Raw genomic sequence first — 23,543 nt, 5'->3', positions numbered from 1 at the left:
TGGATTACTAAAATCCGAACGGTTGCGACGTCCGGTCTGGTTCCCCACTCGCCGCACCGCACCGCACCGCACCTCACCTACGCACGGTGGCTACGTTTTCAGATTTCAAATAGCTGAAGCGCTCCAAAGGTCGCGCCGGTTATATATATAACCAAAGATTTGACATCTTTTTCCCTCTTTCATCTGAGTAATAGGATTTTGAGATTTCCGTAGTTTTGACAACCGAATGTCGACCTCCACCGTATCCATCATGGCGAAACCGACTGCTCGGCGCCGACCCGTGGTTGCCACTGAGAAGAAGACTACCAGAATCGAGTTGCTCGCCGTCAACGATGCGGCCGCGCCCCAACCGAGTCCCAAGGGTGCCGCCGGAGGCGACGACTTGGCCGCTGGAAATGGAAAGGACCTGAGCCACCACTCAAGTCGCGGGGAGAGACCGTCAAGGGACTTGGAGCTGCAGGTGAAAACATCCCTGGGAAATGACAACAACAGCGCACCGCTTCGCCACGCTCGCAAGGTGCTCCCTCACAGGCCGGAGCAACATCGCTGGGTGACTGTTTTCAGAGTCTTCGCCAAGAATTTCATCCTACTTGTTGTTCTCGCCGGCTTGGTTCAAGTGATTCGTAGACTCGCTGAAAAACCCAGGGATTCCGTCGCCGGGACAGAGACGGGATTTTCCGAACTCGAGGGACGGATTGAGGAAGTGGAGGCCTTCATGAAGACCACCGCCAAGATGATCCAGGTACAAGTTGAGGTCGTGGACCGCAAGATTGAGAACGAAATCGGAGGGTTGAGGAGGGAAACCAAGAGCGAGTTGAAGAGATTGGAAACCAAGAGCGAGGGATTGGAGAGGTCCTTAGGCGAATTGAAAGAAGTAGAATGGTTATCGGAGGAATTTGATAGGATATATGAGGATTTGAAAAATTCTAGGAGGAAAGAACGTGGAGATGGACGTGGGAATTTGGACGAGATTAGAGCGTACGCGAGGGAGATGATTGAGAGGGAGATAGAGAAGCACGCGGCAGATGGACTCGGCCGTGTAGATTACGCCCTGGCAAGTGCCGGGGCGATGGTTGTGAAGCACTCGGCGGCGTATTCGGTGGGAAAGACGAGTAACTGGTTCTCGTTGGGGGGCAGAAATGCGGTTCATGCTGATAAGATGTTGAGACCCAGTTTGGGCGAGCCCGGCCAGTGTTTTGCGTTGAGCTCGGGCAGTGGGTTTGTACAGATTAGGCTGCGCACGGCTATTGTCCCTGAGGCTGTTACTTTGGAGCATGTTGCTAAGGTGATATTGCTTATTCAATATAGATTTTATGCTGTTGGATCGTTTGAATATCTGAGAGGGGTTCAATTCGAGGTTTCACACTATAAAACCTGGACTTTTTTGAACGTGAAATTGGCTTGGGAAGAATATCTCCTTCATTTATTGGGCGCTGTATTTAATCTTTTACTTGGAAACGGGTTGGTGAAAAACAACTAATGGTAATTTTGGGAACTTGTGACAACTTTTTAAATACACAACTTGTGAGAGTAGAAACACCTACTCGGAAGTTTGAACTGAAGTATTTTGACTTTTAGACGAAATGAAATTCTACATTTATTTTTTGGAGAAGTGAAATTCTAGATTTTGTAGTGTTATAAATGCAAGGAAGGTTAATTTAAGTATGGGAAGATGCCAATGAGCTCTAGCTCTAATGGCACCTTTTCATCTTGCAAGAATGTAGTGGAAGGTGAGGTAACGACATGTATGTGTGTGTTGCCCTTAAAATGTACTTTATATATGAGGGTGGGATGTTATATTAGTTCTTGAAGAGTGGCCGATCTTTTAACTTTATTGTAGTCTTCCCAGTTTTGTTCATACAATCTTCACTGTTTTCTTGTAGTTTTAATAATTTTGTTGAGGCAAATACAATGCCTGTTGGATTCTGGATTAATATGGTACTTAAACTTACATGATGTAATAATGGTTATATTGTATAGGTCTCCTGGTTAGGTTGAGATGCTGCACTTATTATTATTATTTTTTGAAATCCAGCTATGTATCTACTTGTGAACTTTTTATTTCCTGAATTTCTGTGGTTTATTCGCATGTGGTAAAGTTCTTGTGCCAGAGTTGTGAGGGTTAAGAATGATTCATGTGAAAGGAGTTTTTTTGTCATTAGTTTGTGTGGTTCTGTTTAATTTAAGACAAGGAAGGCCAAGCAAGTTGAAGAAAGCACAATCTGTGAAAGTGGAGCAGTGAATTGGTGCTGTATGTGTAAGAAGAATGGGGCCATCGATTATCATCTTTTTCATTGTGAAGTAGCAAGAGATCTATGGTGCTTCTGCTTCATATTTAAGGGGTTGTGTTGGTTGAGTTATGTATAGAAGGGTGAGAGTTCTTGATGAACTGGAGAGGATAGCAGATTGCACGGGAGTGGTAATATTTTAATGTGTAAAGAACCTTTTTTTTTTTTTTTTTTTTTTTTTTTTTATCATGAGTTTGTGTGGTTTTGTTTGATTTTAGTTGAGGAGGAGGGCAAAGCCAGTGGAATGTTAAAAGCTATATTTTCTGAGGTTCTTGCACTTTGAGTCTTAAGGCTCCGCTTTATTTGTTTTCAAGGACAAAGTTTTCCTCCAACTCAGTTTGGAGGAACCGTTCATAAATTTGACAAGTGTCCATTGAGCATATGAGAAGCACATGTTTCATGCAGTTGTGGCACCAAAAACTCTTCATATGTATAGACATCCTTGTGAAGTTGCCTGTCTTTTCTCTCTGCAACTCATCTGCATCCTCATTGACTTGTCAATAAATTGCAGTACCATCTGTAGTTATTTCTGTTCACTCTATCTTGACCTGTTTCTGCTTGTGCTAATAAATTGATTTACTTGAATTTTCTCTCCGAACAGAGTGTTGCATATGACAGATTCAGTGCTCCCAAGGACTGCAGGGTCTCTGGATGGCTGCAAGGGCAGAACCCAGTTGAGTCGGTTGATACTGAGAAGATGTTTCTTTTAGCAGAGTTTACTTATGACCTTGAGAAGAGCAATGCTCAAACCTTCAATGTGTTGAACTCAGAAAGCTCTGGCATTGTCGACACAGTCAGGCTGGACTTCACATCCAACCATGGAAGCCCTTCCCATACTTGCATTTACCGCTTCCGAGTGCATGGTCGGGAGCCCGACTCTCTTTCTACGAAGGCAATGTAGTCTTGATGCAGCTACAGATTTCAGCATCCATGTGGCTCTTTTTGTAATTGTTGTTTCTACTTCCCATATTCTTTACTTAGATTTAGTGTTGAAACTTCTAACTTTCTAGTTGCTAGATATAAATTTCTGCTTAGTGAAAAAAAAAAGGTAGATATGGACCTTAATTATCTGTGTTTAGAGTTCACTATTTCCTCATCCTAGTGTTCATCAAGTAGATGTGTATCTTATTGTATGATTGGTGAATCCTTATGAAGGAGCTTAAATTGAGTTTAAATTAGTGCTGTGAATCGAAATTCATTTCAATTTGACAGCTGATATTTACTTTGGTTGTAGAAAAATGTAGAGGTAGACCTTGAACCAAAAGAAGGCAAGCCATGCATGATGAGTGGCCTAACCATTAACAATCAGATGCTGCATCTGTATCTTGAGTTGCTTGTGGATCCAAACCTTTTAGCTTTCCCAAGGAAAGGATCTGGTTCGGATTAGGATAACGATTTTAGGACTTGAAATGTAGGAGAAAAATAGACAATTAAGATTATTTCTACAATTTTTACATCATTTAAGGCCTCGTTTGTTTTTGCTGATGAGATGAGATGAGATAAAAGTTAAAAGTTAAATAAAATATTGTTAAAAAATATTTTTTTAATGTTATTTTTATCTTGAAATTTGAAAAAGTTGAATTGTTTATTTTATTTTGTGTAAAAATTTAAAAACGTTGTAATAATTAGATGAGATGAGATGAGAAGTTTAGTGTCGTGCCAGTTGACTAGACTATCTTATGATTTGAAAACTTAGAAATATACAAAAGCAAATATCTTACTGGCCTCTGATAGGTCAAGTGGTCATTTTCTAAATGTATATCGAATCGAAGTTTTGCCACTTAAAAAACAAATGGCTTTAACTAATGGGATGGAGATAAAGGCAAAGATAATGTTCTTTATTGCAGATGCTTCTTTGTTTCCTTTTATTCTTCTTCTTTCTTTCTCTTTGAACGGAATATTAGCAAGAATTTCAAAAGTCGAACAAAAGATCGGAACAAGAAATATGAAACAATTCAATATCTAGATTTAAGCACTATTTGTTCTTTTATTGAGCAATGAAATTTCCTCTTTAATAATCCATGAATTCTGAGGTGGATCCGACCACCCTAATCCCAAGCATCCAAAAGTCCACCCCAGTCCTGCGCAGCCAAAGATCTACTGTAGATCTGCCCACTCCAAGGGATGGTTCGGCCTTTCGACCGCCCATAAAGGTGGTTCGGGGTGGCCACAAACCACCCCACATCAGGGTGGATCCCTAAGGGGTGGGCAGCCGCCCATGTTTTTTCTTTTAACTTAAATTTTTCAATATACAATGATGTAGATGCAATTTAAATTCATGGGTGACGTTGATGCCACAAAATAAGAGGGGCGATGCTTCAGCATTATTTCCTGTTCTGACTTTTTATGAGGATAAGAAAACAAAGTACATAATGACCAATCAAAACGTTTCCTTAAAAGAGTTGGGACTTTCAAGGGACATGTTCTATGATTCTATCCCCACTCTTAACTGTTCCTTAATTCTCTTTTCCTCTCTTTGCACGTAAATAGTTTACACTTTACAGCCTCGTTTTGGAAACTTTCATCCGTTCGGTTCGTTGTCACTATCAGACAGACTTTCAGTTCTAGATCATCGAAGATTCAGCTTCTTTTCTCTTTTCTTGTCTACTTCCAACTGAAACTTTCAATGTATACTTCCAGGAAACTAGCACATTACAGTCTGCAATATCATAAGGTACGAATTGCTTCCCTTGGCAGTTGACTTTTTTGGGAAAACCCATCTAGGCAGTCAACTTCTTTCGAGGGTTGCCACCCTCTTCTTTTATTCTTGAAATTCTGTATGGCCTGCTGGCCAACCTTGCTCTCCTATTCATGAGTGCAATAACGAGAATTTGCAAACTAATTTTCTGGAAATTTCTGATTGTTTTTGTAGGTCCATGTGTCGTTCTTTGAATCTTCTTGTAGTTTTCAGCACATAGGTTTCTTGGCTTCATAATGTCCATTCTTTCCTGTTAATTTCCTCTTAATTCACTGCCTGTTTCAACTTTTGTCTTTGAATATGAAATTGACATTCTTTTTCAGGAGTAGGTGGGGATGGTTTGTCTCTGATGCTTAGTCAAATTTATTTTTCAATAAATTATCATAGATTTATTTATTGTATTTTCTAATGTTGTAAGTCTGAAAAATTGCATGGTTTTGCTGTATACCTTTGGCTTTATCCGTGAAGGATTATGATTTGGAGTCTGCCAGATTGATCCGATTTCAGAAATGATTCTAATGACAAGAGAGGAAAATATTTCGTACATGTATCTCTCATATCTTGTTACTCAAAATGCAATATTCTCACCCATTGTTGACCCTGACACCTGTGATTCCAGTCTTTCATTCGGGATGATTTTGCCAAAAGGGAGAGAAGTGAACAAGAAATGAATAAAGGCACGTTCGATTTCCCTGGTGAGTGCCATCCCTCTTGAACAGAGTGAGATGCATCATTATATCTGTTTAAGAAAATAAAGGGAAGAAAACATTTTTTTCCATGTCTCTTCGTAAATGTGAAAAGTATCTCTTTGTTAGAAAGGATCCTCACATAGACATTGTTTTTCTTTTGTTATACGCATAATATTCCTGTTGCTTTATCTATAAAGTGAACGTATTCTTTTCCCTCTGAGTGGAGCATTCTTTTATTGGGATGTTTGTCTATTCTATTTCTTTGTTTTGGTAGTTTATTTTTGGAAAACCGGTCGAGAATATGGAAGGTAATGGAAACTGAAGCAGCTTAAATGATAAGGGAACCATAATGGCAGAAACAGGAGAGCACATGCTAATTTGCTCTGAAATGGAGAATATATTCATGTTGGAACCTTAAGCTAGTGTAAGAAAGGAAGCTAGACTGGCACATCTTATCTTTCTCTCTACTTTCTCTCAGTTAATAATTGTTTTTTGATACAAGTTGCTCCGTATATAATCTCTGTTGTCAGTCAATAAAGTGGAGTTTGAGAATAGCATAGATTTCCCAGCTACACAGTCAGACTTACAGAGTTTTTCTCTGGCTCAAATTGCCTAAATTATCGTATCTACTATTAATTTTAATTATCTTTTTTTGTCATTTAATCTTCTTCTATAGTTTCTACTTGCAGAAGCACGGTCTAATCTGAGACTTAAGAGTCTATTTTCACAAGCATAGGACATCCAATGCCTCTTGGTCAAGATGTTCAGACATTTAGGTCTTGAAAAGATGATGTTTTCCCCCTTTTTAGTTTCTTTCTTCCTATTTTTTGGATTTCTATTCAGATGCATATGTTCTAATTTATGTTATTTTAATGCTTACATTCAATTTTCATTGTGTGATTAGAGTCTTTGTAGCAACATGGAATGTAGGTGGGAAATCTCCCCACAGTGGACTTAACCTGAACGATATTCTTCATGCAGATCAATCAGATATATATATCTTGGGGTATGTTCTCCTTTTCCCTCGTCCTCCCCCCACTCCCCAAATCTCTTTCTCTTCCCTCTTTAATTGTTTTTTGTTTTCGACCAAATTATTGCATTAATATATTGAGATGTTTTTATTTGAAATATGATTTTTTTAACTAAAAACAAAACCCATCAGAATACTGCTCCCCCCCCCCCCCCCCCCCCCCCCCCCCAACAGAAGGGAAGAAATCTGAATCCCTTTCATAAGTAGAATCCTTTGATATGTCTTACTTGGCGATTTTGAAACAAGTTTGCTGTAATATTGTTGCCAATGCTCAATATGGTTGTATGCACTCATTTTGGTGTGACCAACATAATGAAGAAGAAGAAGAATTCTGAAGTTTTAGTTCCACCTTTGCAGCGTTCCTTGGTAGTTATTAGAAATCATGTACTATGCGGTGATATGCTGGAGACTTTTATATCTATTATAATTCAATGAAGAAATTCTGTCATGTTATATGGTGGTTCTGCCATGCTATATGATTGTTCTTCAAATCATCAGTTTTCAGGAAATTGTCCCTTTAAATGCTGGGAATGTCCTAGTCGTAGAAGATAATGAGCCTGCAGCAAAATGGTTAGCTTTGATCAATCAGTCACTAAACAAATCATATGAGGTGGCATTGAGACCATTAAATCCCGTGGCCTCCCCTGGTGGTTCCTTGTTCTTCTCAAAATATTCCCTTAAAAAGCTTAGCAAGACTTTTAGGACGGAGAGCAGGAGGAGGCTGAAGACTTGCAACTGTACACCTGATGTAGAAAGGAAGCAGCGTAAGGATTTCTGTTTCCGTTACCAACAATCACATATAAGCAAAGATGACATTTCCTTAGAAGAGGATTATGATGTACCTAATGGAATTGACATTGCGAAATTCTCCATTCCCTCGAGTACCAACCACAAGAACTACAGTCTAATAGCCAGTAAGCAAATGGTGGGAATTTTTCTGACTGTTTGGGTGAGGAAGGAGCTTGTTCAGCATATAGGCCACTTGAGGATCTCCTACTTTTGTCGTGGAATTATGGGCCTGGGAAACAAGGTTTTGTGAATACTTATTGTCGTAGATATGATTTTTATAGATGCATAGACAAAATCGTGTCTTGAGATATATTTGAGAATGTCACATGCTTATTTTACCATACTATATATGTCATCTTACTGTTGATTCTATGATGGCAGGGGTGTATTTCTCTCAGTATGCTATTCCATCAGACAAGCTTTTGCCTTGTTTGCTGTCACTTGGCATCTGGAGAGAAGGAGGGGGATGAGCTTAGAAGAAATATGGATGTCATTGAGATACTGAAAAATACTCAGTTTCCAAAGATTTGCAAATCGGCTCACAGTAGGGTGCCAGATAAAATCGTTGAACATGAGTGAGCATCTATGAAATTATTGATTGAAAGTTTCAAGTGTCTTTAGAAGTGCACCTATTGTAGTCCATTACTAATTTTGGTTCCTTACCCATTGTTTTATTTACCACTTGGAAATCTGCTTCAGTCGGGTCATTTGGTTAGGGGACTTGAATTACCGAATAGCATTGAGCTACTCTGACACAAGAAAGCTCCTGGAGGAGAATGCCTGGGATGCACTTCTTAACAAAGATCAGGTACTTGACTTCACCATGAATACAACAAGAATTCAGTTGGAATTTCTGAAAACGTATGGAAAGCCAAATTTTCTTTCAGTGCATTTCATAGAAATTGAAAAGCCCCTTGTAGTTCATATTACTATTTGCCTATACTCCATTCCCTTGAAAAGAGCTATTGTAGAGTATGGCGGCAATCAAGCATTTCATCAATCGAACTGAATTTCATCACTTTCTGATAATATCCCTTTTTGCTTGATCAAACATGGATTTGTGCCTTCTTATGTATCATTACAGCACTCAAATAAACATGTCATTTGTTGGAATATTGGAGAGGATCATTTTACAGAACAACAATGACATGACCTTAATGCTATGCAAATCAAAATGATCTTCCATTTTACTTTTGATAAAAAAAAAAATTACAAAGAACTGATTGGTTTGTTTTTGGCTCAAACACCCTGAAACTTTTCCAGTACTTGATTTGAAAATAATTGCCCTGAACTTTTGATTGTCTCTGTTGCTGCATGCTTTATTTGTTGCTTTATGGGGTGTACCCATCACTTAGGTTTATATACTTTTATAGCTGAGAATTGAAAGAGAAGCAGGGCGAGTATTCAAGGGATGGAAAGAGGGTAAGATCTACTTTGCACCCACATACAAGTACTCCTACAACTCAGACACCTATGCTGGAGAGACAAAAAATTCAGAAAAGAAGAGGAGAACTCCTGCTTGGTATGTAAAGATAACATGTTTATGGGATATAATTAAGCATCATGTGCAAAAATCTGAGCAGTTTGGAATTGCAGGTGTGACAGAATACTGTGGCATGGAACTGGGATACGGCAACTTTCTTACATACGTAGAGAGTCCAGGTTTTCTGATCACCGGCCTGTTTGTGCAACATTTTTGGTGGATGTTGTTGTATCAGGTGGATTAAAGAAGGGATCAGCAGGGTCTCAAATGAAAGTTGGGATTCAAGAACTTTTACCTCCAACTAGTAAATATGTTCGTTGAACAAGGTGTGAGTTCACGAACAAATTATTAGGATTTTAGTTTCAAGTTATGACCTTAAAAGATTAGGTACCACAATACAGAGAAAAAGCCTGGAGGCCCTATAGGTAAAGAAAAAATGTTGGTCTCTTTTATGGGCTATATGCATTGTTTGTTTGTCATAAAGCCCATTGGAGATCAGAATTATAAAGTATGGTTAGTAAATTTTCCATCTTTGTTGTTGAGAATATTGCTTGGATGTTTCTTACATCCTCAGGAACTGATGTACTTTAACACAGTAATCACAAGATTGAAGAATATTCCAGTTTTGTTCAATTTGGGATAAAAAAAAAAAAAATGGAGTTTGCGCGGAATCATTGTAAGTTGGGAAACTGATACAGAGAACTTAGCAACAGCACAAGTGTAAATAGCTCTTCAATGAGAAACTTGTTTCTTGGGAGATGTCGTACAGTATAATGTTCCCAGCACTCAAGATTGCATCTGGTTAATGTACCTGTGTATCAGTAACTCTGTATTCTGAACCTTAAGGGGGAATGATTGGCGAGGCGATTGTATTCTAGAAGAGTAATGTTAGATACAGTCATAGATTGTACAAGTATCGCACTCTTTTAGAAAAAAAAAGTGAAATAATTTTTAAAAAATTAATTTTTTCATGTGGGTCCCATCTTTACTCACTTTTTTTAAAGGAGTGCGCAGTGCTTGCATATTCCATGATTGCAAATATTATTTCTCATCTAAATAGTACAATTATTTTTTGTCAGAATAATAACCAATTTGAATGACAAGTATGACAGAGAGTTTTTAATACTGAATTGAATGGATCAAGTATGACTAACTTCTGTGTTATCTGCAGGTTGCACTGTTCAGATTATTATTTCTTTTTGTGTTCTCTGTCAAGTATTTAGCTGTACCTGTGGCTGTGTCACTAACCATATCTTGGTATTTCCATTTTAAAGTTTGTAAATTAGTTTTCAGGTAGAATCCAAAGTGGCTGGCCAACCAACCTTTTGTACCTAAATCACGTGCATCATCACATGCTTGCTCTTAATAAGAAAAATAAATGTAACCCAATCTCTGGGAATTTGGAGCTGAAATAAAGATCCATCACATGACACACCTGCAACTAATCTCAGTTTTGAATGCAAGTTACTATTAAGAAAAAAAGATCTTGGGGAGCTCTCTTCCTCTCAATTTCTTTCTATCTTTCTCACACAGACAAACAAGAACTCACTTTTCATTTGCTATTATAAGTTGCCATAACTCTTTCATTAGCACAAGCATTGGCAAGAAGATAGCCTCTGAATCTACAAAACTATGACATCCTGCTTCATATCATTGATTGCAGTTATGACATTGATAGTTTCAATTGCCCAAGCGAGGATTCATCCATCTTCCTTATCTTCAACATTGCCTTCACCCTCTCAAGATCTTGTACATTCCCACACGGACAGGAAAACCCGGGGTACAACCCGGCCAACGGTTGCTAGTCTTCGAAGAATACCTCGCAGTGGTCCTAATCCCACTCAGAACAAGTAATCTCACCTACCTTCACTAATATATACTCATGGCCGGATTCCAATATATCTGAAGATTTTACATCAAGTCATGTTTCTATGCTAGGTGGCCCAGGTCAAAGCCTCGGATAACCGGCTGAAGATTTGCAGTCTCTTGAACCTTCAAGGCTTATATATCAGGCTGCAAGATGCACTTGATTTTTCTGAGAGTTAGAAGAATAATGCAAAATGGCATAGTCTTCAAAATCTAACAGCTATTGATGCTTTGACGATACAGTTTTTTCACAGAAGCACTGCATTTAGGTACGCTAGCTTATTGTACTCGAAAAGTTTTTGAATGATATCTTGTATTCTTAGTTTTGGATGGATTTAAATAGCTCACTTTACAAAAGCCAGAGGTTTTGAATTTTATCAATTCTCTTTACGGCCTCAGGATTCATACTAGAAGTATATGTATACGTATATATATATATATATATATATATATATATCTTGGCAACGGATCTCGTTTGCAGGAGATCAGTGAGTTCCATTAGCCAGAAGCCATGATCTCAATCATACCTATTGTAAAGGAATAGTCAATCATCTATATATATCTCGTGAAGAGAAATACTAGAAGTTTCAATCCATGGAGGATTTTGAAACATTCCAGTAGCATTTCTTTTACTAATTTCGCTTCCAGAAGAAAGTACAAAGCCCACAGTACTAATGTAAAAGTCAATAGGGGGAGAAATTCGTAGCTAAAGATGATGATTCATTCTATTTGGTTCTCACCAGCTGAAAGAACTAATTCAAGATAAGCACTGTTGAAACTTTTTCACTAAGGCTGCTGGCTCAACAGTAACTTCTACTTGGTTTGGCATGGACTAAGGTTGCGTTTTGGTAGTGAGGTGATCTCAGATATTCTGTAAATAGTAGTAAAATAAAGTAATGAAAAAGTAATGATAGAATATCAAATAATAATGAATAATATTGAAAAGTAATAATAAAATAATGAATAGTAGTGAAGTATTTTCAAAAGAGTATTTCTACATCTACAAAGGAATTACACAAAAACAACCCTACAAACTGACGTGGCTTCATCTGATCCGTTATATCTACTTTACAATAAAAATAACTATATAATCTGACCAATCACATCAAACCGCATTAGTTTGTAGGATTGTTTTTGTGTAATCCCTTTATGGCTAGGGTATTTTCCTTCTCAAAATACTCAACTACCCAAACTAGCTAGCCCTAAGTCTTAGTCGGGTTGGAGTTTAGGCTATGTCTTAAACCTTATTCGAATTCATCTCAGACTATTACCATTAGCCACCTAAGCATTTATTGAATTTTCTAATGGGGCTGAGGTTTAGGAATGACTCAAACCTGACTCGAGGAAGCGTCCGAGACTTCCCGCTGCATAGGTATCTCCTATCTAGTTTTTGGCGGGTAAGGTGCTACTATGGTCATATAAGGAGGCTAGCTTTGATTGCCCCTCCTACACTTTTTCTCACTGCCTTGCACGTGTTGATTGATGGGCTGAGATGTAGAGGAATGGCAAAGCAGGGGTCGAGAATGCTTTGATGCCAATGCAAGCTTGGGGATGGTGATAGTCGAAACTAGCTTTACCATGCCAATGTAGAGTTTTTTTTATTGTGTCAAACATTCTCCTTTGTCAACATCGAATTAACGACCCACAGGGCCACAATAGGGTCATGTCAATTTTCCGAAGTTTGAGGTGAAGGAGGCAGACCTAGTCATCTGATTCACAAGGAAGGAACAAGGATTGACAATTTAATATGGTTTTTAAGATATCAAGGATCCTATTATATATACATAATGCAAAGGTGCAAAAGAAGCCATTGATCTTTCATCCCCACCTTATAATGTCACGTGTACGTACATAACTATATCTTTTTTGCACTGGACTCGCATACCCTATTTTGAAGTTCACGTATAGGAGTCATAAAATTATCACGTGTCTGAAAAGTTTAAGTTAATAAGAAGTAGTAGATTTAATTATTTATATTTTTAACAGCGACAAATCTAGTGAATATTTGAGAACCCCAATGATTTTCCAAATCTTAGACGTGAAATTTTTTTTAACAAGTTAAGAATGAATTTGGCGATCGAGAAGCAAGGCTTTGACACAACCGTACTTGAGCGTGTCCAAGGACCAATTCATCGAGAGAGAATAAAATATGCATGCCACAATTACAACAAACCCTCCTAAGCAAAACCAAAGCAATGTGGAAGCAATCCAAATTACGAAGAGTACTAAGTACTTGTCATGCCAACTTGGAGTTGACTACATTCTTTAGTCGAGGGCTCCAATTTAAGAATCCTTCGAAGCATCTCCAAAATATCCGCATAAATAATACTAGATATAGTTTTTAGTATACGTGCAAGTTTTGTATACTCTTTTTAAAAGAGAGTAATAACTATAAATGTCATTTCTCAACACTTAATACATCCATGGATGCAAACTTTTCTAACCCTTTCTAGCTTTTAGAAGCACTGAAACATAAAGAAATTTCATAAAAGTAAACTCACAAATTGATATAACTTAATATTGTACGTTTGATTTATATAAAACTATTTTTATTATAAATTAAATCTGATATATTATATCAAACGACTCTAATTTATATATTTACTTCTACAAAATCTCTTCATGTTGAATTTTTTTCTACAACAAACGGAAAGAAAGAATGAAAGGAACTAAAAAAAAAAAAAAAAAAAAGGAACAAAAGAGGTGAAGGTACTCGTTGGTTTCTACTTTGTAACAGACAGCGGAAACGACTACATTCTACGTTAAACGTCCGCATCTTCCGGTCATGTCTTTCCTTGCAAGTTCCTCCCACAACTGTATGCATTATTGGTCCAAACCGACACACAAAACCCAACGCCATTATTACTTTCACGCACATTTATACATGCTTCACTTCTTATATATACATCCATGCACACATACATACATACGTACATGCATGCATGCATACATACATACATATATGTGTATTTATATGCGTCATAGATTCGGAACCCATTGCCCTGCATGCAAAGTGATCAACTCTCTCTGTCTCTCCTCCTCCTTTCTTTTCCACAAGTAGCAGTTGCTCTGTAGATATTGTGCATGGCAATCACAATGCGAAGGCCAGTCTTTTCCTTCATTCTCTCCTGTGCCTTTCTCTCACTTTTCTTGGCTCTGTATACCTCGGCTGATCAGTCCTCATTATCGCAGTCGCGTTCTGATGCATGCAAATCTACTCTCTACCCAAAACTCTGCCGCTCAATCCTCTCCGCCATCCGCTCCTCGCCGTCCGACCCCTACGGCTACGGCAAGTTCTCCGTTAAGCAATGCCTGAAGCAAGCACGAAAGCTGTCGATACGGATCGGCCACTACCTCACGCACAAGCGGCGCTCGTTAATGAGCCGCGCTGAGGTCGGGGCGCTCGACGATTGCCGCCAACTCTCTCAGCTCAACGTTGACTACCTGCAGTCCATCGCCGCCAAGCTCAAGTCTGCCTACTCGTTGAACGACGAGCTCGTGGATCGAGTGCAGACTTTGCTGAGCGCGATCGTGACGAACCAGCAGACCTGTTACGACGGGCTCGAGGATTCCAAGAGCAGCATCGTGGGCGCGTTGTCTGAGCCGCTGAACAACGTCACTCGGCTGTACAGTGTGTCTCTTGGGTTGGTGACGCATGCGTTGGAACGAAATCTTAAACGAAACAAGAAGAAAAAGGGGTATAAAGGTGGAATGTTTCCGACCAAGGGACACCCGGTCCGAGAACGACTCGAAAGTCTCATCAAGGTAATGATCATGCATAGTGCTTGTTCTATTTTTGTTTGGCTGATTTTCCTGCACAGTAACTTGAGCAACTTCCTAGAGGTCATACTTTGCAGATAATCAGCTTAGCTACTTGAGCTTGAAAGATCATATAATTACTTGGTCAACTCAATAGTCAGGATATTAGTAAAGTATTTATGTGACAATTTAATTTTAAAAAATTTAAAAAATTTATACATCAAATGTTATCAAGTGATATGGATATAGTGTAACATCAGTTTGATAATAAAATACTTAGAACTAGGCATTTTCCACCTCATTTCTATTCTCCGATTAGATATGCTTTAGCTACAAAAAAAAATTTTAAAAATAAATTCAAAAACTAATGTAATTTAATGTGCTACGCCAGATTATTACAAAATATATAGATAATATATCACATAAAACTACATCAATTTATGATATTATTTTTGAGAAATCTCTCTGTGATTGTAACACTTCTATTCTCCAATTAGTTTAAGATTAAAATGAAAATGAAAAAAGATTTTGCATAGAACAATAATTAATATTGTTGCTTCTAAAGTATTAATTAATTTTTATGGTACTATATATTTCTAGTTTTCTGTTTATATTATTTGTTAAATACTATTCTAGAAAGCTGGTATATATAGGATATTGAGAGCTCGCTGATCATGGTGGTCCCTGTAATTTATTTTAATACTTGGATGGTATCTAGCTGTAAGATGTGTTTTGAGACTTAATGTTACAAGACCTACACCTAGCTAGGTTCTATATTGCCCATGCTGTGATCTGTTCCTTAATTTTACAATCACATTAATTAATCCCACCTAGTATAATTAATTATTAGGTGGTTTAATTAATTTACTATGATCTCTAAGTTTAATTGTTAATAATTAATTAATTAATTGTTATATATCTTGTTGGTGGCATGCATGTGCCAATAGATCTTGATGATCAGCACGTACGTACGTATTAGAATAAAATGATTAAGAATATTTTAATAATATATATAAGAAGCAAGTGAGTTAAAAATAATAATAATGGGTGCAAAGTCAAATGATCATGTGATTGAGATCTATAATTTTATATATTAAGTTATATATGAAAGTACTTCAAAAGAGTACTCACGGTTTTTAGACAACTTGCTGGTACCGCGTACTTCATGATCATGCATGTCACATGGGTTTTGATCTGCTTGTATTGGATGCCACTCATCATGATCATCATGTGGTGTAGGCTCGTGACCATGACAGCAACATTAAGTCTTGGTTTGTATTCATAAGCTATCTCAACTCATTTCAACTCATTTTATTATTATTCATTACTATTTATTAATTTTAATTCATAAATTTTATTACTATTCATAACATATCTCATTACTATTCATAACTCATCTCAATTTATCTCAACTCATTTTCAAATTTAAATGATACCTTAAGTTAGCTAGCTTTTAAATTTACTTCTTTTACTAGTCTTACGTACGTACACGTACGTGTCTAATTTGGGCTGCTCTCCATAAATTTGATTTTGAAGAAGAGAGATAATATTTAATAATTATAAATCAAATATATAAAAATAAATTTTTAAACTGATATAACTTAACGTAATACGTTAAATTATAAAATAAATTTAATATATCAAATAAAAATATAAAAGTTTGTAAATTAATTAATCTATCTCTTGTAGTTTCTGTAGCACTTCTATATTTTGAACAAATATAAAAGAAAATGCAAACACATTAATTAAGGAGAATATATATAATTAATGATCTTAGTCATCCATTCCAAAATTCATCATTTCTAAAATATTTAATTCGATCATGATCTGCTCACGAGTGAGAGTGACCATGCATGCATGATCATGTCTGGTCATTAATCATTTTCATAGAACATGAAAGCTTTATCTTTTTATTTATTCATTTATTTCTCGAAACTAATGAAGGTCAATATATAGTATTCTGTTCTAAATAAAAAATTCAAACAAAAGTAAAATAAACAATGACTTATAATTAATTCATACACATTAATATATATATATATATATATATGATCATGTGTGCATATTATATCAAAATCTTTATAAATTTGCGCGTTCCAGCTATGAGATATGGTTGGCGGTGGTCGATGGGAAGAATTTGACCATTTGGGTTTAATTTGCTTAAACGTTGTCTTGGAATATATAATATTTTTAAGCAATGAATAGAGGAAAACAAAGGGATCATAACGTGCCATGCCTTGGTGTGCGTACATTCTATCGATCAGAATTAAGTTCAGAACCAGTCGATATATATATATATATATATATATATATATATAGCCAACTTGTTCATGATATTAATTGAATTATTGTATATTTTAAATATTATTTGTGATCTCATTGTGATCTACTAGTACTATTCAATAACATATATATATATATATATATATATATATATATGGTGCTCATATATATTGATTAACAAATAATTAGTTCTAATTAATTACATGCATTATTAACATTACAAGAAAAATGAATATTTGTAACGGATTATTTATGACTAGAATAACTATTTACAATGAAAACAGATTCATTTTAACAGGAAATAGTCATTTTTATAGAACTGACTACAAATAAATAGTTTTCTTGTAGTGATTTACAATGAGTGAGTACATTATATATAAATTAGTTCTTTGAATTGAGGAATCCAATTAATAATATCGATCTCCTGCCCAAGTACCTCCATATGGCTATAATATATCTTTTGGTTTATAGTTGTTCGCACACTAAAAGAAATACTCTTATTTATGATCAGTTATTTGTTATTTATAGATAGTCATTCTTGTCATAAATACTTATTTTAATTGTAGGGATACTTATTTTAATTGTAGGGTGTACATGATTAGTAATTCACCTGTCTCGTGCATGTTTAATTTTTCTGAGTCTTTCTAAAATGTTACGTTATATCATAATGAGTAATTTTACATACAATCGTGAAGTGTATAGACGTCGCGTAATCGCTTTGAAAAATAGTGAGGTTCACTATTAAAAAATTAATTTTTTTATGTGGGTTCCATGTTCTTTTTTTCAAAACGATTACGCAGCAATTATACAATTCACGGTTATAAATATCTTTTTTCATAATATTATTGTAGTTGAAAGATGGATCAATATATCATATATTAACTAATGAAGTATGCAATATCTTAACAATATTGGAATTCTTCTTCTGTCTTAGGTCCTACGGAAAAACTCATGCAAAAAATCGAAGGAAGATTGCCCCAAGAGAACGGAACGGATTCTCGATGAATTAAGGGAGGACAATGGAATACTTGTGAACGATACAGTGACTGTCGGCCTTGACGGCACCGACAACTTCACGTCAATCACGGAGGCCATCGCATCTGCTCCAAATAATACAATGCCAGAAGATGGATACTTCGTTATCTACGCTAGACAAGGATGCTACCAGGAATACGTTGCGGTGCCCAAGTATAAGAAGAATATAATGCTGCTTGGAGATGGCCTAAATCGGACGGTCATTACAGGAAACCATAGTGTGATCGACGGCTGGACAACTTTTAACTCTTCCACCTTTGGTAAGTTATAGCCTAGCTATATACAGCTAGCTAGGCGCTATATATATATATATATAGTAGTACTACTACTACTGTTTGCATGTGTTAACAAAAAAACCTACTTAAGAGTTGGCTCAAGTGATAAGGATCTCGGGGATATGCTTATGATCCAAGTCTTTCATTGTGTGTGATATGAGTGCATTGTACATATCTTGATTTAATCGAATAAGAAACATGCACATTGGGTTTGTACAATCTTTCCGATTCGTGGTCATAAAATATTATGGACCCACATTAGTTAGAGTCAAATGGCATGTGTGCATATAAGCTTCAGGCACCTCCACCTAGCAAATCGATTTTCTAGAATGTGAATCCTTAGACCATATATAAACACAAAATAAATGATATCAGAGCCGGTTATGGGCTCCCATGCTACCTCGCCTAACAGGCTGAGCTTGTGGAGTGGCCTGCTATGGATCCAGTGGGACACACCATGTTGCCCCAGTCTAGTGAAAGCCTCCCATAGTACTCGACCAACGTGGGTGTTGGTTTTGAAGGGTGGGGTAATGTTATAGTCCCACATTAGTTAGGAGTCAAATAGTATGTGTGCATATAAGCTTGGGGACATCTCCACCTAGCAAGCCGGTTTTCTAGTTAAGATGTGAATCCTTAGGCCATATATGGACACGTAACATAAAAAAATATGTTCAGTCAGTACTAGGATTTTTTTTTTCTCTTCATTTGGATAAGGATACTATGTTGAATTGTCCCAATTTTTTCTGATCTAATACATGACACTGGCTAGATAGAGTTATATATCCAACTGATCACTCTCAAACGGATTTGTATTCTGATGCAGCTGTCTCTGGAGACCGGTTTGTAGCAGTAGACATTACGTTCAGGAACACAGCTGGTCCTGAAAAACATCAAGCAGTAGCTCTGAGGAACAATGCTGACCTCTCCACATTCTATCGTTGTAGTTTTGAAGGCTACCAAGACACTCTTTATGTTCACTCTCTCAGACAATTCTACAGGGAATGTGACATATATGGGACTGTAGATTTCATTTTTGGGAATGCTGCTGCTGTTTTTCAGAGCTGCAATATATATGCTCGAAAGCCTATGGCTAACCAAAAGAATGCCGTCACAGCCCAAGGCCGGACAGACCCAAACCAGAACACTGGTATTTCCATCCACAACTGCACAGTTGAAGCTGCACCAGACTTGGCTATGAACTTGAACTCCAGTACCTTAACTTATCTGGGTCGACCTTGGAAGATGTATTCTAGGACTGTGTACATGCAATCCTATATTGGAGGTTTGATCCATCAAGTTGGATGGTTGGAATGGAATGGAACGATTGGAACAGACACACTTTATTATGGGGAGTTTAAGAATCATGGGCCAGGTGCAGATACAGCTAAGAGAGTGCAATGGCCAGGTTATAGTTTGATGAATGCTTCACAGGCTTTGAACTTTACTGTGGATAATTTCACACTTGGGGAAACTTGGTTGCCTTATACTGATATACCCTTTTCAGCTGGACTTCTAGATATCTAAATTAAAACTATATACAACTAGTTCCATTAATTTATATATAGCTCATGTATTGTAATTTTGTAATGTTTTTTTTTTTTTTTAGTATTATTCTTAATCATTGATTTTATCATCTTTAATCACATTGGTTGATGCGACGAGACATGATTATAAAATTTCATCTCATTATTTTCTTGTTATTTGCTCGTTTATTCATTTCTCTCAACTCATCTTATTTTTACAATTTTTCTAAATTTTCACACAAAATAAAATAAATAATTCAATTTTTTTAAATCTAAAAAAAAAAAATATTAAAAAAATATTTTTTAATAATATTTTATTCAACTTTTAACTTTAATATCAACTCATCTCATCTTATCTGTGAAAACAAACGAGACAAACTCTAAAATTCATGAAACCAAAAAATTACTATTATTATTATTATTATTATTCAAACTACATCCCGGAAATGAAATATAAAAATTACTAGAATACTATTGCCTTTTTTTAGCTTTTTTTTTTCTTTAAAAAAAAAAAAATTGCTACAGATACAAAAAAATTACACAAAAGTAAACTCACAAACTATCGTGACTTCACGTGATACGTTATATCTGCTTTATATTAAAAATAACTTTACAATTTGATGTACTATATCAAGTTATATCAGTTTGTGAATTTATTCTTATGTAATCTTTTTGATATTAAAATATTATTTAAAAAATAAAAATAAAGTTGCTAAGAAAAAGAGAGACAATCATGAACAGATCCATAATGAAGTGCTTGACTTTGTATCGAGTTGTTAATAGATGACAGGTCATGAAGTGTATCGAGTTGTTAATAGGTGACTTTGTATCCATAATGAAGTATACACTTGCGTCAAAGGCTCAAAAGTGATAAGAAAAGGAGATGCTAATCCCACGTGTGCAAAATCATTGGGCAAAAAGAAAAGAAAAGGGTACGAGAGAATTTTAATGTTGATTTGAGGTCTCCTTTTCTAGAAAGATTTGAAAAATAAGTAATCGCTTCAAACTATGATAACAAAATAAGAGAAAATACAGAAATTTTAGGAGAATAAATTTATAAAAGCATCATATAATATATTAAATTATATAACTATTTGTATTATAACATAAATTTGATATGAGTTGTACTATACAGAAGTCTCACACTCCTATACATCACTTAAAAATATGTGATTTTATTTTTTTATCCTTATATTTTATATTTCAATTCAATATGAAATATGAGGGTAAAAAAATAAAATCATATGTTTTTAAGTGGTGTGTAAGGTGTGAGGCTTATGTCTAAAATTTTTCATTTGATATATCGTATTAAAATTTTATAATATTATTTTATGTGCTCGATATATATATTGATGATGGGAGTAATGCTATGAATAATTTTTATAAAACTTATTATTCATACTTAAACTAAGGAATTTGAAGATTATACTTATTAACTTAACCTCCCATTTAGATAGTAAGATGATATGAGATGATTTTAGATGAAAGTTGAATAAAATATTGTCAGAATATTATTTTTTAATATTATTATTATTTTGAGATTTGAAAAAAATAAATTGTTTATTATATTTTACGTGAAAATTTGAAAAAATTGTAATGAGAAGATGAGATGAAACTATTTTTATATCAAACGGACCTTTAATCTAGGATGATTCATGAATGATATACTACATGAGAAAGCTTCCTTTAGTTTTGAAGGAAATATGCTAATTTTTCCCCCATATAAGGTAACATATTCTATACATTCTTCTGGCCATAATATCATCAATTATAAATCAATGAAAACATTCACTTTAATACTAACCCTCTATTAACACATTATTCATCCGTACAATTCAAGGAGATATAGATATGTATAGTATGCAATATCACTGTATTTGATGTTAAAAGTCTATACTGTCTATTGTTAAGAAAAATGATATTTACAGTCATAGAGTATACAAGTTGCATCGAGCACTCATTTAAAAAAACAAAAGTAAATATGAGACCCACATGAAAAAATTAATTTTTTAATAGTAGACCTACTATTTTTCAAAATGAGTGTTCGGCACTTACACAACTCATGACTGTATCTAACATTACTCGTGCATCTATTGCTAATATTTGATGTTATAAGATTTACAAACTGTGTCTAACTCTATCTGAATTGTAAGAATTAAAAATCTTCCTTGATTACATTTTGATCATTCTCATTTCATATAACCTAAAAAAGTGGAAATTAATTGCATAATCTCATAAACAGAGAACTTGATTCCCTCGATCTATCTAAGATTGGATACAAACTTGGGAATTAATGAATAGTCTAAAAAAGTGGAAATTAATTGCATATCTCATAAAGAGAAAAAACTTGATTCCCTCTATCTGGCATGGAGTTGGATACATACGAACTTGGGAATTAAATAGTCATTCATTGCATTGAAGCAAAATCCCATTCCCATTACCCTTAATAAAAATAACCGTAATTGACTTAATTTCTCTTTTAATTTCATGTTCCAACTCATCCTTCAATAAATTGCCCTTAATACTAACTGTCGTTTTAACTGTTGCTTACATGATTTCACAAGATTTATGTCAGGTTTTTAAATCGTGTATAATATAATATATATATATATATATATATTATATATAAAAAATTAAATTCTTCTCATCAGTTACTATTCATTATCTCACACTTCACACTATCTGAAAAACACCCACACACCCTATGAAAAACACTCCTACACTCTATGGGAAAAAAAAAACTATAAGTGTGGAATGTAAAAGTGAATATATAGTGGCTTATATATAGAATTTCTCGTATATATATATATATGTGTGTGTGTGTATACATATATACAGTCAGATTTTTATTTTGTGTCTAAAATAATTCATAATCGTGAAATTATCATACATTCAAAATTAAAATGTCTAATTTTTGAAAAATACTTTTAGACTCTTGCAATAATGAAAGCTGAATTGATCTTTGAATCTAAATTAAGAGAATATTACATATCCTGCAAAATAGAAGAGAAGGCAATCTAGGTAAGATATTGAAATTTCTTATAAAGTCGAGAAAAATATCAGAGCAATGGCTGTGAGTTTACGAATGTAAGAGAACACGCTTGGCGATGTTACATAGTCCATTTATGTGAGAAACTCTCCTTTTAGGCAACTTCTAAGTCACAAGGTTTGTTACACGATTGAAATATCATTATAGTCGGTAGACAGTAACCTTTTATTTTGTTCTTAAATTGAATATTCATTTTTGTTAGATTCTATTAATTTTAATATATATTTCCGCATATAGTATCTTAGAGCATTGACAATAGATTATGCAAATACAAATAAAATGGATAATTTGGTTAATAAAAGATGAAAATGACCTGTATTGGATTATCTAAATATAAATCAAGATGACTTTCAACTACAGTTAACCAACTCTTGCGATTATATTTGATATTCACTGTAGTTCGACCAAAACCATAAAAATTATTTCTTTGGTCCATAAACATTCTCTCTCTTCTCTCAATTTTTTCTCTCTATTCTACCAACTCTTTTTCTTCCCTCGATTTCTTCCTCTTCTTCCTCTCGCTAGCAAATTCTCTCTATATTTGAAGTCCTCATGCCTTTTCTCTTTTGTCCCCGTGGGTGAAAGAGAAGTTAGGAGATTGAGCTTGAAATTAGAAATGCAATATTGAGAGACGCATAACTTTTTTCAGTGAAAAGCTTCTGAATTGTTCCTTTTACAGGACTTTACAGTTCGTTTTAGTTTCTTTAAATAATTATTGTGTTATTTTTAGTTGTATCTATTTTCGATTAGTTTTGCAAGAAAAATGTCTTCGTTTT

The 23,543-nt window shown here is 35.2% G+C and overlaps 3 protein-coding genes across 6 annotated transcripts; all 3 read left to right on the top strand.

The window, feature by feature from the left end:
• On the top strand, positions 1-3,463 carry LOC121240319 (SUN domain-containing protein 1-like). Its single transcript, XM_041137724.1, has 2 exons — positions 1-1,285; positions 2,890-3,463. The coding sequence occupies exons 1-2, from the start codon at positions 227-229 to the stop codon at positions 3,187-3,189; spliced, it is 1,359 nt and encodes a 452-aa protein (XP_040993658.1). The 5' UTR covers positions 1-226; the 3' UTR covers positions 3,190-3,463.
• Positions 3,464-4,678: 1,215 nt separating this feature from the next.
• Positions 4,679-11,242, top strand: LOC121241577 (type I inositol polyphosphate 5-phosphatase 10-like). Of its 4 annotated transcripts, none has more exons than XM_041139400.1 (12): positions 4,679-4,962; positions 5,606-5,681; positions 5,950-6,080; positions 6,352-6,451; positions 6,580-6,681; positions 7,204-7,735; positions 7,876-8,069; positions 8,194-8,302; positions 8,868-9,016; positions 9,091-9,261; positions 10,641-10,827; positions 10,916-11,242. In XM_041139400.1, the coding sequence occupies exons 4-11, from the start codon at positions 6,420-6,422 to the stop codon at positions 10,780-10,782; spliced, it is 1,431 nt and encodes a 476-aa protein (XP_040995334.1). In that variant the 5' UTR covers positions 4,679-4,962; positions 5,606-5,681; positions 5,950-6,080; positions 6,352-6,419; the 3' UTR covers positions 10,783-10,827; positions 10,916-11,242. The 4 variants fall into 4 exon arrangements, with proteins under 4 accessions (XP_040995334.1, XP_040995333.1, XP_040995335.1 ...); XM_041139399.1 differs by having other exon boundaries at positions 5,950-6,287; positions 6,365-6,451; XM_041139401.1 differs by lacking the exon at positions 5,950-6,080 and having other exon boundaries at positions 6,365-6,451.
• Positions 11,243-13,849: 2,607 nt separating this feature from the next.
• Positions 13,850-19,895, top strand: LOC121241033 (probable pectinesterase/pectinesterase inhibitor 47). The gene is made up of 3 exons (XM_041138617.1): positions 13,850-14,608; positions 17,820-18,180; positions 19,019-19,895. Exons 1-3 carry the CDS (start codon positions 13,928-13,930, stop codon positions 19,717-19,719), a joined length of 1,743 nt encoding a protein of 580 aa, XP_040994551.1. The 5' UTR covers positions 13,850-13,927; the 3' UTR covers positions 19,720-19,895.
• The last annotated feature ends 3,648 nt before the right edge of the window (positions 19,896-23,543 follow it).

This window comes from Juglans microcarpa x Juglans regia, chromosome 7S, assembly GCF_004785595.1.
Source record: "Juglans microcarpa x Juglans regia isolate MS1-56 chromosome 7S, Jm3101_v1.0, whole genome shotgun sequence".
Classification (NCBI taxonomy): Eukaryota; Viridiplantae; Streptophyta; class Magnoliopsida; order Fagales; family Juglandaceae; genus Juglans; species Juglans microcarpa x Juglans regia.
The sequence above is the reverse complement of the archived record's forward strand: the minus strand, read 5'-3'. Positions and strand labels throughout refer to the sequence as shown.

What these genes read in the sequence shown, in the direction of transcription:
- LOC121240319 (XM_041137724.1), top strand. Translation starts at nt 227, where the DNA reads ATGTCGACCTCCACCGTATCCATCATGGCGAAACCGACTGCTCGGCGC. An exon ending in CTTTGGAGCATGTTGCTAAG is followed by an intron (nt 1,286 to 2,889) that starts GTGATATTGCTT and finishes CTCTCCGAACAG; the next exon opens with AGTGTTGCATATGACAGATT.
- LOC121241033 (XM_041138617.1), top strand. Translation starts at nt 13,928, where the DNA reads ATGGCAATCACAATGCGAAGGCCAGTCTTTTCCTTCATTCTCTCCTGT. An exon ending in GACTCGAAAGTCTCATCAAG is followed by an intron (nt 14,609 to 17,819) that starts GTAATGATCATG and finishes CTTCTGTCTTAG; the next exon opens with GTCCTACGGAAAAACTCATG. An exon ending in TTTTAACTCTTCCACCTTTG is followed by an intron (nt 18,181 to 19,018) that starts GTAAGTTATAGC and finishes ATTCTGATGCAG; the next exon opens with CTGTCTCTGGAGACCGGTTT.
- LOC121241577 (XM_041139401.1), top strand. Translation starts at nt 6,420, where the DNA reads ATGCCTCTTGGTCAAGATGTTCAGACATTTAG. An exon ending in CAAGATGTTCAGACATTTAG is followed by an intron (nt 6,452 to 6,579) that starts GTCTTGAAAAGA and finishes TTGTGTGATTAG; the next exon opens with AGTCTTTGTAGCAACATGGA. An exon ending in AAGAGGAGAACTCCTGCTTG is followed by an intron (nt 9,017 to 9,090) that starts GTATGTAAAGAT and finishes TTGGAATTGCAG; the next exon opens with GTGTGACAGAATACTGTGGC.